The sequence below is a fragment of the Tetrao urogallus genome (genome assembly GCF_951394365.1).
Source record: "Tetrao urogallus genome assembly, chromosome: 2".
NCBI classification, from domain to species: domain Eukaryota; kingdom Metazoa; phylum Chordata; class Aves; order Galliformes; family Phasianidae; genus Tetrao; species Tetrao urogallus.
In genome coordinates, this window is record NC_136814.1 from 5,566,188 (window position 1) to 5,579,069 (window position 12,882).

The 12,882-nt window shown below is 45.0% G+C and overlaps 1 protein-coding gene across 1 annotated transcript in view; it reads left to right on the forward strand.

Annotated features, from left to right (window-relative positions):
- Window positions 1-10,800, forward strand: part of MACROD2 (mono-ADP ribosylhydrolase 2) — a gene marked incomplete at its 5' end in the record, with an annotated part of 837,700 nt that extends 826,900 nt beyond the window's left edge. Inside the window, 2 exon segments of the mRNA XM_079550710.1 lie at window positions 4,132-4,215; window positions 10,731-10,800. Coding sequence (XP_079406836.1) covers window positions 4,132-4,215; window positions 10,731-10,792 — 146 coding nt within the window. The 3' untranslated portion in view covers window positions 10,793-10,800.
- Between the last annotated feature and the right edge of the window lie 2,082 nt (window positions 10,801-12,882).

Genomic DNA, 12,882 nt, shown 5'->3' on the forward strand with positions numbered 1-12,882 from the left:
GCCGGATGGAGATGGTGAACAGAGCAAAGCCAGATTCTCCAGTTCCTAAGTGAAGCAGCATTTATGCTACCAAAACGCAGTAGTAAACAAAGTACACGAATGCTTGACAGTAACATTAGCAAACAGCTACAGTGAAATGGATGGGAAGAAGGAAAAAAGCAGCCCCGACTATTTGCAGAGCAGGAGAAGTGGAACTAGTTTTGACAGATAAGACAGTGCAGCTCTGGGTCACAAGAGCTCTGTCTTTCATTTTTGTTGCTGCAGATGGAAAATGGTGCCTTCAAATTTTAACTGGAGAAATTCAGATTTTAGCGAGCCCCCATTTCTCACTGTCTCCCAATTAGGGGAAGCATATTTACAGCTAAATGTAGAATAATAAATTTAATTTAGCGGCTGTGTGTTGCGGAAATCTGCATCATTCAGAATAGCTACAATGTAATTTTCATATTACATAATGACTGAGGTGTTTTTTTCAAGGTATATAACCAGAGTAGAAGTGGCTGCTAGACACATAACTTACACCTGGTGAATTTCCCTTGGTTGCAAATTGTCCATGGGCAGAAGAGCAGTTTATTGGAAATCCTGTGGCATTACCCAACAAATCTGTTCTGTAGGTATTTTTCAGCAGTAACAACCTTGCCATTTTACCTGCAAAAACACAGTAGTGGCAGCCTTGGACTGTTTTTATGTTATGGCTAACTGCTTTTCTTCAAGAATTCAGAATGATCCTAAGGCAAGGATTTTGCTCTTAGTTACAAGGCTTCTAACAAACATTGGGGATTTTTTCAGATCCGCGTTATCTTGGTGTTGCCCGATTGTACTGGTGGGACTCATTCATACATGAAATCTCATTTTTCTGTTTGTCTTAAAGCTTGTCCATGGTACTATAACTGGAAATTCACTGCAGAAATCCAGGTTCCTGCTCTGGAGCCCAGAGGCACCAGGAGGGCTCTGGTGAGGCTGGGCTCTGCCATGAGCACTCCATCTTCCCAAATGCCTCACAGTCAGCAGCAAATCAACGCCCTAGAGTCAGGCTGATCTCATTGGTTCTGGAGAGACTTGAGGTAGGATTCTGCTTTGAGTTACCTGGGAGAGGAACCTGCCTCTTTCCCCTGATGACAGAGGCACTCTTCAGCACACAGCAAAGCCTTGCTGATGATCAGGTAAAAAAATAAGTTGTATGGATTGCTCTGCATTACAGCTCCTAAGCCTGCATCATTGCCTGCATATAGACATAAATCTTGTGCAAGAGGAGGAGTTACACTCCTCACTTGCTAATTTATCAGGAGTGTGGAGAATGGATATAGGTATCTTACCTCTCTGTTCATTTTAATTTTGTGAATTGCATGCGAATTTGAAGTTGTGTTTCTCCAGAGGAAGAGCAGTGCATTAGCTCGAACTGCGTGGAACTACCAATAGGTTGTGACTGGAGAGGAAGGAAAAAAAAAAAAAAAGAAAAAATAACAGGACATAGATTTCTATCTGCCTGCTAAATATTTGTCTGGCCTGCTTAAGAAGGCTGGGAGTGCCTTTGCCTGCCCTGGCATCCTGCTGTCACTGCTAGCTGTGTAAGCAGCCCGCAAAGGGCCGGGGCAGTGAGCTCTGCCAGGAGCACAACTGGCTTCGGTAATTGGAACTGAAAGCAGCACCTCTCAGGCTCCCTCCAGTTCTGTGGTGCCCCAAGACCCGAAATACCTCTCTTGTTTGTGCTCTAGCCTGTAGCAATCCAGAGTGGGGAAGGGCTCTGGAATGAACGGGCTGTCGCTGCCTTGCTGGTTTTGTTCAGGTCCTGCTGTTAATGGGAAATGGGCTCGTTTCCATGAGGCGCTCGGTGTTATTGCACGGCAGGGAAGAAGCTTTGCAGATCATGTCCCTCCCGCGTGCACAGCAGCGTGGTGAAGTGCCGCTGTCCACATCCTGTAACAAGAGCAAGGGAAGAAATGAAGATTTATGTTAACACGGGTTGAAAGTCTTTCCCAAAATCAGCTGGTAGAGCGCACAAGCACCCTCCCAAGGTTTGCAGTGGTACTCAGCTTTGTGAAGGTCTAGAATATCTCCTGCCTCCTTCGTCCCTGAACAATGTGTCTCGCTACCCGTTTCTTGCTGACAATCTGCAGCAATCAACATATGCCATAAAAAGCACAATGTGGCCATAATCCAGTCCCCGAAGGGATGGCGAATCAGCTAAGCAGACTCGGAAGGAAGGGGAAGTGTAGGACACATGCTAGTGTTCTTCTGACAATGTTCATAGCCCTCAACCTTATGAAAAGCAATTTTACAGATTTGCTGCAGCTGTTGTTGCCCTTTGGGTCTCCCTTGAGGGCTGCCCACCCTGAGGCTTTTTGTGTTGGGGGCTCTTGACACCTTCTGCTTTCAGCAGCCCCAATTAGTACAAGCGTGCACACACCAACACGTGTGCGCACAAAATGCTGTGGCTTTAATTAGGTTCTGTCTTCAGCTCGCACCGTGCCAATAATGCTTTGCACCTGTCAGCTGCATGAGGGATTTCTGAAGTGGAAAGCGAGAAGCCTTTCGGCAGCGTGGTGAAGCCAGGCGTGCTGGCTAGTTAATGGGAGATCTTGGGGTAGGGCCGGGAACTCTGGGCAGGCATTGAGGAGCTGCCAGCCGTGGAGGCAGCTCAAGCTGCTAGAGGAGCTGAGAGCCCAGACGTTAGCTGTCACATTGCATCCCCTTTGTTTGATTCGTAGACGGTGCTGGAGAGTGGGCAAAGCCTGATCCGCTGGCATCAACTGCCAGCAGGAGAGCACCCACATTTAGCAGGGGTCCTGAATCCTTGCAGCAAGCACATGGGCATCTCACAGGGAGATGCTGTGTTCGTGGTGGGGTGGTGATTTTCCACAGTGTTGTTTCTCATGTAGCCGTTCATCCAAGCTCATGGAAGAGCAGCACACATGGGACCTTTCTGTTAAAAGGGCAGGCAACATCTCTCACTGTGACACTGTCCATCGTGCTTCCCTCCGCACTCAGTGAAACAGTGAATGGGGCTGATTTGTTGGTTCTGCATTTGCTGGGCCCCCGTTTTAGCATTTTGACACTTGGTAGAAGTACAGGCAGTGTGCCAGAAGTTGCCTGTGAGAGCAGCATCACCGTCATAGGGTGCGCAGAGGGGGCTGACATCTCTGTCACAGCACCTGGGATTGCAGATACAATCAGAAGGAAAGCTTCAGCGGGAAATACATGCTTATGGACAAACGGAATGGAGTGCACTGCAGTGCATTTTATAAAGACACTCTCAACCCATACAGAAAGGTGTCTATTACTTAGAATGTTCTACGTCTGTTGCTGCGGTGATAAATAATTTCCGCTCACGAGTGAACCCCCTGCAAAATGTTTCAGTCCTTGCTACGCTTTGCTGTTTCCTCTCAGCTCCCCCAGTGTCTCGATTGCTTAGCAACCGATAGCTTGGCATCCTGGAGCTGGACCACCGGGCAAGGCAGCAGTTTATGGTGGCCACAGTAGCAGAGCAGTGCTCTGGTGGAAATGAACTAAAAACTGGCTTCTTGGCACTCCAAATGGAAGAGTATCAGTAGCACTGCATATGAAACAGCAAATGCAGTTTTTCTTCCCCATTTCAAATACTGTTAAGAGATTGAATCTAAGTTTGCAGACAAGCCTGAGGCAGAAGAGATAAAAATGTTGAGTTTCAGCAATGAAGTGCGTTTGCCTAAATTCAGATTCTAGTTTGTGTCTGACTATGGGTATGTTTGAACTCTCGCTGTATCTATTTTTATTCTGCTAGCTGGAGAAGCTCATAAGTGTGATTAGGTCCCCATCACATACTGCAGTTTATGAGCATAAAGGCTTCTACAAAAATGCTGAGGAGAAGAACAGCAGGGAGACAGAAGCATACACTGCGATGGGGTTTTAACAATCCTACTTAGAAAGGAGTGCAGATAAGTGCAAATATTTAAGCAATTATTTTCAAACCATGTTCCACCCCTCATATCCCCTGCCTTTTCTCAGAAACCTGCCATTTTACAGCAGCACAGTCTATAAAGGTAAAAGCATGCCATAAGAAAAAAAAAATCCAGAAAAGAATAGGCGTACAGAGTTTGAGCATTATATGTTAATCAGGTACTTAAGTTCCAGTTTTTCTCCTTTCACTTACAGGGGTGCAAGAGCAAAAGGAAACTTCTGCAGAGCCTATGAAGGTTGAACTTGCATGTGAAGCAACAGAAGCTTCGAGTAATGACGGTTCGTTGTTCTAACATTTTCACTGTCAGTAGTACACAAGTAGCATGCCTTCCTAAGGTTTGTCTGTATGCTTACCCCCCAGAATAAGAATTCTCTTTATTATCTCTTCAACTGAAACTTCTGAGAGCCAGCAGTGTGCCCTAGTGGCCAAGAAGGCCAGTGATATCCTGGGATGCATTGCAAAGAGCGTGGCCAGCGGGGCAAGGGAGGTGATTCGATCCTCCCCCTCTACTCTGCCCCGCTGAGGCCAGATTTAGAACACTGTCTTCAGTTCTGGGCCTAAGCCCCTTCCCCAGTTCAAAACAGACAGGGATCTCCTAAAAGGAGTGCAGCAGAGGGCCACAAAGACGATGAAAGGCCCGGAGCATCTCCCTCATGAGGAAAGGCTGAGAGACCTGGGGCTGTGCAGCCTGGGGAAAAGATGACTTGAAGGGCGATCAGATTAATGTTCATAAATGTCTAAAGGGAGGTGGGAAGCAAATGGATGAGGCCAGGCTCTTCTCGGTGGTGCATAGCGATAGGACAAGGAGCAGTGGCCTAAAACTTGAGCATGGGAAGTTCCATTCCTTTACGGTAAGGTTGACAGAGCACTGTAGCAGGCTGCCCAGAGAGGTGGTGGAGTCTCCTTCTCTGAAGATACTCAAGGCCCATCTGGACGCCTGCCTGTGTGACCTGTTGTAGGGAACTGCTTTAGCAGGGTGTTGGATTCGATGATCCCTTCCAACCCCTGCAGTTCTGTGATTTTGTGAATTTCTGCTGTTACCTGTTAGAGACTTATGAGGTTAGTTTTGTTTGTTTGTTTGTTTGTTTGTTTGTTTTTTACAATTATTCCCGGGTCTTTTTAGGTCTGGATGCACATTCCCAGCGGTCCATCAAGATTCAGTGGAGTGTGTTTCTCATAAAATTGAGTCCACAGTACTTCCTTGAAAGCCCTTTTCATACCTCTGCTTTTCTAATTGGCTCAGTGTATATGTTCAGTTGATACATTCAATCTGCTTGCCTTTTAACTATGCGGTATTTTAGGCCTGCTGTAATTTTGGTCTGGAAATTGATTTGGCCAAGATGTATCTCATCTCACAGAGGAGTCAGAAAATAGTATTTGTAAAAGCTTCTGAGACGGTGCCTGACTCCATCCTGAGGCAAGCATTGGTTCTATAGCTACTCCGAACTTAATGTCAATTAGAGGTCAACATGTAAGCTTGTTCTGGCTCAGAGCTGATTTCCCTTCAGAGGAAAGGAAGTCCTAGTATAACTCAGTCTGGTAGAAAACAGAAATTATTTCCCTAGAACATTTCCTGCTAATAAAACTATCATGATGCTGTGACCTAGCAGCATTTCCAGTTGGGTCTGTGAACATTAGTAACCCAATTGTCCCAGCCTGCAACTTGATGAAATAATTTTTGGTCAGTTGCTTTGGTAAGAAGACGACCTGGCTGTCTGGCTGGCATGGGCTGAGTACTAAATCCCTGCTCCAGCTCACCATACGTAACCAGTTCTTAAACAAAAAAAATTGCCATCTGCACTCTTCCTGTGTGTAAAGAAATGCTGGATGGGATCAGGGTCCTGGTGCTTAGATTTTAGTAAGGCAAACACTTTGTCGTTCTTCTGGATGGTCTCCTGTAGCTTAACGAAACCACATGGGGGACTCTTTTGGATTTTGACTGAAAGGTCCTTTTGACTGCCTCAAAAGGCAGTGTTCCCAGGTTTGGGCTTCCATTCCCCGTTTTGTTTGTCATCGTCAACGAGACCCCTGTCTGTAGTGCAGACCAATTTCTGATTCATCCCTTAATGTCTTCAGCGTTCACATAATATAAATTCAAGGCAAAAATGTTTACGTCTCCAAGATAAAACTATTGCATTCCTTTTGGCATTAATTACACAAAGCATCTAATGCCAGTTTCTGTTCTCTGACGTTGGATCATATTGCAGCATTTGGACTGGTGACTGATTTTGATACTGGACCGTAGAGAAGCTTTTGTAAGAACAGGGAAAGGAAGCATGCTTAATGGGTTTGGTTGCTGCTTGGTTTGCCTTTTTTAATACTGGAGATTATGCTATTACTAGAAATTGCACAGAATGAAGCCAGGACAGCCTTCTCTCCTCATCTCCTGAAGAAATCAACCAAAAAATCCGTAGCCATTTTAGATGACATTAATTTTGGATCCCTGGAATGGCCTGGGCTACTTACCAAAAAACAAATTTACTGAAGAAATAACTGTAGGGATTGCTTTCTGAAAAGAGGAGCATCCGCATGGCTACTGTGGATGTGTGCTGCAGCGCAGCACAGCTGATTCAGCTGACAGCTTCTGCAACGGTGAGCTTCACCGGTTTCTTTCCTTCCATTCTTTGCTTATCTTGTATGATCTTTTACATAGAGCTCATCTTGAAACTTCCTTTTCTGCAGAATTCCTGTTATGCAAAAGGAAAGGAAAATGGTGTTCAGTAAAGCAGCATACTCTGCCATCCCGGGAAGTCTTTTTTTCTCCACAGCCTAATTTGCTATCGGGATCACAGTACAGGGTTGTTTTTAGGCAGTCCTACATTGCATACTAAAAATAAATAAAGAATCCTGTATCTAAAAAGAAAAAAGGTTGAAAAAAAGATCGGATTCCTCATGTATCTGATGAGTTTATTTCACTGAAAAAAAGCCTCCCAGATTTCTGAGTGTACCAGGTACTAGTTGAGATTTAAAGCAAAACAAAACATAAAAAAGATTCCCTCTGATGGTAATTTTATTGTAAATTGCCTGTTTTTCCTCTGGTCCCCTTCCTTCTGCCCCAGGAGAGCACTTCCCAGCTGAAAGCACAAGACTGTCTCACCAGGTTCCCCTCAGCATCTCAGCTCCGGTTTTTAATTTCATGTGCAATGTCACAGTGAAAAGTGCTCCATAAACACAGAGTGTAGAGAGTTGAGGCGGTTCTCAACATGTGTCCATCTCGTGGGCAGGGCCTTCATAGTGATTTCAGAATTTACTAGAATTTGAGAACTGGCCATGATGGTCCATCAGGAACTATCGGGGTGTTTGTGTGTGTGTGTGTGTGTAAGCACAAATAGGTGTGGATATACAGTAATACTGATTGCTGCTTGTGATCTCCATTGGAAACCAGAGCAAAGATCTCTGGATATTAAATTTCTTGTGCCCAGGACAGATTTTCTGGTTCGTTGTTTAGCGATGACAAAAGCAGTCTTTGGTAACTGGTTTCCCAGGTAGTGTTTCACTGCCCAGAGACAAATTTTTTTTCTACTTTGCCAAAGCTTTAGAGATTACAGAGGTAGATGTTAGTTTGCAGCTGGTGTTAGATGGATCAAGCTCTTCACTCCTTCAATAATGGAGTTACTCATTGGCCTTGCTTATTTCAAGCCTGCGGAAAGCTGCATCTTGACTTGCTGACAGAACAGGAGAAAAGAAAAAGATGCAGCAAGCACAAAAGAAGAGTCAAAAGTGAAACTTCGGTTTGTTTCATAAGCCACTGCAAGCTGATGAGTGTGGCACCAGTGCCCTGACCTTCACGTGACTCACAGGAGCGACACAAAAGCAAGATCTCAGCAGTTAACACCATCACACATTGTTTTTGTAATATCCTACAGGCGAGTAACTACCAAGAAAACAGGTGCACATATATCATTGCAGCACAATCAGTTTGATTCAAAATAGGTAATTTTCTTTCCTGAGCAGTCTGGAGTTACAGCTGAGTGTGCAATAGCCAAGTGATATGGACGCAAAGGGAGACATTGTTTAGGAAGCAGCTGAAGAAACAGATGACATTTGCAAGTAGCAGTCTGACCGAGCTCCTATTTAAATCAATACAATAATACTTTTCTTTCATCTGCCATCCAGATTTACAGCACGTTATCCTCTGGGGGAAAGCGTGTCATCTCTTTCAGACAACTCTGAACTTAGTTTTCCAACCTCTGATTTACCTGTCTTCTCTGCTTAGATGCCGTGCCATGACTGCTGGCTCCGTGACCTTTAAGCACGCGGCCGGCTCACAGGGAGAGGAGGGATGCTGTGGAAGCACGGCCACCACTTCGCATGTGTGAACTCTGCGCCCCTTGTTTTTTCTCCCCTTGCAGGGAACTTGCTTGTTTTTGAGGGGAAACTCTTTCGCAGTCTTAATTTGAGAGCTGCTCAGCAGCTCACAGATGGAGAGAGGAGATGCACACAGGTCCTCCCCAGCAGGCCAGAATTTAAGTAGAAAACAGACAGAAGACTCCGTTTCTATTGCACGGAAGTGCCTATTTCTGTCTTAAAAAGCCCCCACACGAAGCTCCAGAACTGGTAAAGCTGCGTGTAGGTGATGGGCAGCTGCCTTGAACTTCAAGTGCTCTGCTGAGCTGGCAGCTCTAGATGTGTGTAATGTGATTTAGCAGTTTAACACACGTAAAAACTTCTAGTGGCAAGAAGCCTGTTTCTGGCTTGCATTGTGATTAGATGTAGCACACTTGGGGCCAACCAAATTGTTCCAGCACCGACTCGTGCCGTGAGTCTCGTTCCCCTGTTCCTGGTGGCAGCCCCTCCATCTGCTCCTCAGTAGGTGCTCCGTGGCTTTTCAGGCTAAGTGTCAAGGATTACGTAGGTGGACTCGTAACAACATCTGTTGTAGGGGTTCACCCAGTGGTCTGCAGAAGCTTATCCTCCAGTTAGATCTTTCTGTCCCTGTCAGTGTTAATGCAAAGAGCTGAGCTTATTCACCCATACGTGGAAAAATAGCTGATGGTGAAATCCTTGGGCACCTCAGTTCTTCCCACTTCCCCTCTGGCTCCATGTTTCAAGACTCCCTGTGCTTATGCATTGCCCTTCAAGAGGTGCTGGGTGGTTTGCATCTCACCCACTCCGATGTGACGTGCTGTCAGCTAGAGCAGGGATGGCTGTTGGTAGCTTTTAAAAAATGCAAGAGGGGGGAAAGAGGCATGGTCGTTTGGGATGCTGACAGAGCTTGACCTCGGGTTTCAAATGGAGCTTTGGTTTTGAAAGAAATCTCTTTGAAATGTGAGCAAAGCCTTCTGGTACTTACAGAAAACCAAGCTGGTGAAACCGGCTGGCATAATGAGGCTGAGAAAGGCTGCTGTCATCAGTGCACAGCAGCCTTCCCTTAATGATTTTTTATTAAGCATCCTGTCTTTGCTATGCAAATGCAGACGAAGAACACAACATCACTAAATGCGATGTGCATCAGAGCTCCATAATCAGGAGCGGATACTTTTCTTGTTATTCATTGCATACATCCAGGAAGCCATTATGGGATCTGTTCTGCATATGGATGATGAATAATTTACAAATAATTCATCACAATCCTAACAGGTGTATTGACACGATATTGAGTCAGAGATCGTACTGCCTGGCTGGAAGTAGCTATTGATTTTTGGCCTTTTGTTCCCCTTGTCTTCCCTTAGTTTCCAAATCTCTCATTCAGGTTTGAGGGTTTTCCTGTCGCACGCATCAAATGACTGCAGCTGAGACCACAAAGTAAGACAAGGTTAAAAGCAGAAAAATGTATAAATGGCCTCGATCAAATTCATTTCAGAGCAGATACTAACTACTACTCATCCTACAAATGCATGTGCTGAAGGAACCCTTTTGTGTTTAGCCAATCACACGTGCCACTGTTGATTTGTCATGACATCTAAACTGTGGTCATATTGAAATGCACTTAAGCCTTCCGTGTAAATCATCTCCTTTTTTTTTTTTTTTTTTTTTTTTTGGCAGTAATCTTATATGTAAAAATAAGATTGTTGGGGTAAATTGATAGTACACTAGTAAACTAGTACATGTGGGAATGTAGTGCTGTTGCCCCTCCAGCAGTTTGCAGTTCAAGGACAGTCAAAGGCAGAGGCAGCATCACTGCAATTAGAGGTGGATCTGCATCCAGCCCCCGGCGCAGCCCAGGTCCTGCTGGCAGTGTTCACATCAAAGGCTTTGCTCTCAGCCAAAGGCTCCATGCGGGAAATCCTTCCTCTTTCGTTCTCACATGGGGAAGCTAAGAGATCCGCAGCCCTCATTAGCATGGCCAACATGAAAAATCTCCACGTCAGGTGCCAAATAAATGATTGTGTGTCCGTGTCACCCCCTCACCGCAGCACAGCAACACGCCAGCAGTAGCAGGTAGGGGTCAAGACCACTTTGCCTGGTGAAGCTCTAAATCACCCCTTGGAAGTACCTATACATCTGCTGGTTGCCTACAGAGACAGAGGAGGGTTGTTCAGTTCGTCAGCTGGCCATTTTTCGTAGGCGCCAGAATGAAATTCAGTGCATTCGGATGAAAGTGAAAATCTGCATCCAGAGGCTTGGCATTTCCAGCGATGCTGAAGCGTATACCCCATGCAGAACCACTCATCAGAGATTCTGTGTAGTTACAGATTAAGACAACTGGCATAAGAGATACATAGATAGAACACAGAATTTTTAGTGTGATAATTGAACTCTGTGCCTTTTGGGCAGAGTGATTCTTACTCAAGGTGATAAACTTCACATGTTTTGTGAGCAGCATTTGAACACTGTCTTGTTTTGTTTTCAGCTGAAATGGATAATCAAGTTGAAAGTATAAAAGATCCAATGGAAACTGTGCCAGAAGCGTAACTAATAGGTAAGATATTTACGGCTATTTTCCTCTGCATTTTCCATTTTGGTTCTATTTGAAAACTCAATTTAAAAATGAGTTAGGACACACCAATTAAAAAAAAAAAAAAAAAAAAAAAAAAAAAAAAGCACAAAAAATAATGGGCTAATAGGCTAATAGGGCTTCTATTGCACAAAAGGATAAACATCTCATGTAGACTTGATTTGTCAGGTAAGGATGGCAGCAGCATTCTGCAGCTGTGATGGCTTTGGACAGTGCGCGGTCTTAGATCATGAGAAGGCTGGACAGCAGTGAGATAAGCAGTGGAAGAGTAATGGAATGAGTGAGATTTGGCATCACTTTGGAAAATGATAGGCAATTTATACTGGTCAGAACAGGTTTCAGTTCTGTGCGATCCACATGCTGGGAGCAACAGGCTCACATCACGAGGGCTTTCCTTCCCTTGGCTCTGCAGTGCCCCACATCACTTGTGACTGCACTGCTGTAAAACAAGGCAAAGGGAGCAAGCTGCTTTCTGGAGCTGTGCAGCATTTCACAGCTTTACTGTTTCATGTGCCAAATGACGGTGCTATTGCAAGAGTGCACGATGGTAGCTGTTGCTGTGGAAGTCTTTGTGGATGTAAGCAGCATCAGCCTTACATAAAAATGAGTAATTTGCTAGGAAGACAGCAGTCCAGGCCCACCCCAGCTACAAGAAGGAGTTCTGCATCTATCTCAGAGCAGAATTTTTAAGCATTAATACGCAACTCTGCCTCGGCATTGTCAATATCACACACGGCAAGGTGTGCTATTTATGTAATAGGATTTCATGTAGCTCAAGACCAAATATAGAAGCTTTACAACAGTGGCAGCTGTATTGGAGAGATTTAAAATACAAGGTCTTATTACCGAGCACGCCCCTTTGCCCTTGTCAGCATACTGACAATATGCTGCTGTACTGCTGGAGCGAGAAATACAGCCGATGGTGTCCCTGCTAAAAAGTACCAACACACAATGAGAAGGAGCCTTTGCAATTAAAATTCGGCTTCCACAGCTCTTCCTTCCCCCTTCCCGAGCCTCCTGTCATATGTTCTCGTAGAGAAAAAAAGGAAAAGAAACTAATAAAATTCTCGGAGTTAAAAATACAATGAAAGGTTAATACCCTTCACTCGTTTTAAAAATGGATGTGACAATTATCACGGCTTTCACGTGTTCTGTAGGAGGGTCTGCATTTCAGCCACGTTTTCCTATGGAAATTAATATCTCTGAATATTTTGGGCTGCAGTCATTTTTGCTGTATGAAGGTGAAGTTCACCAGAGTAACACTACAATTAGCAGTTAATTAATAAATGTCCTCAATTCTACTGCAAGGTCTCATTCTCCTGGCACCTCTCTGAAGCAAAAGGGGCCTGAGCCAGCCTGCAGAAAGACTTTCCCAGCATTTTAATGGCAAGTGTGGGATTAGAAGTAGAAATTGAACTCTTTGCAGCTCTCCATTTGGGTCCTCCTGACCTTTCTGCCTTGTTTTAATTGCAAGGAGCAGGTATGTGGGGGAGGACCAGTCAGCGCGTTAAGCGTCCAAGGTCTCTGTTCACCACATTTACTATTTGAATGTGGTGCTTTTGAAAAATGTTGTGCACCAAAGCACCACCAGTGCCAGGGACCTCTGATAGCTGAAAGGAGGGCTTGCTAGGTGGCTTGTTGCTGTGGGAAAACACAAGACCCTAATTAGTGCTGCCAGTTTGCATTACCGATTTCCAGAGCTGTGCTTCTTCATGAAGCCATGGGTCTGGGACCAGCTGCCTGTAAGGTCAGGGATCATGTCAGAGCTCTTCAGGCCCTGTATATTGTAGGGCTGGTGAGTGTCTGCATGAGCAAGCATCTCCACAGCACCGTGCATGGGATGAGTGCTGCGCTTCTGACTGCTGATTGGCCCCTGCTGCAAAAAGCTGAGGTGTTTAAAATGTGCCTGAAAGATGAGTTCTGTTTGAGCCTCAGCAATGAGGAGGCAAGAGAGAGGAATGTTCTGAAGGATAGTTTGGGGCAGGAAACGTCACTCTGCAAAAGCTTAGCTCAAAAAGCATGGACAGGTTCATAGGATGAAACAGGG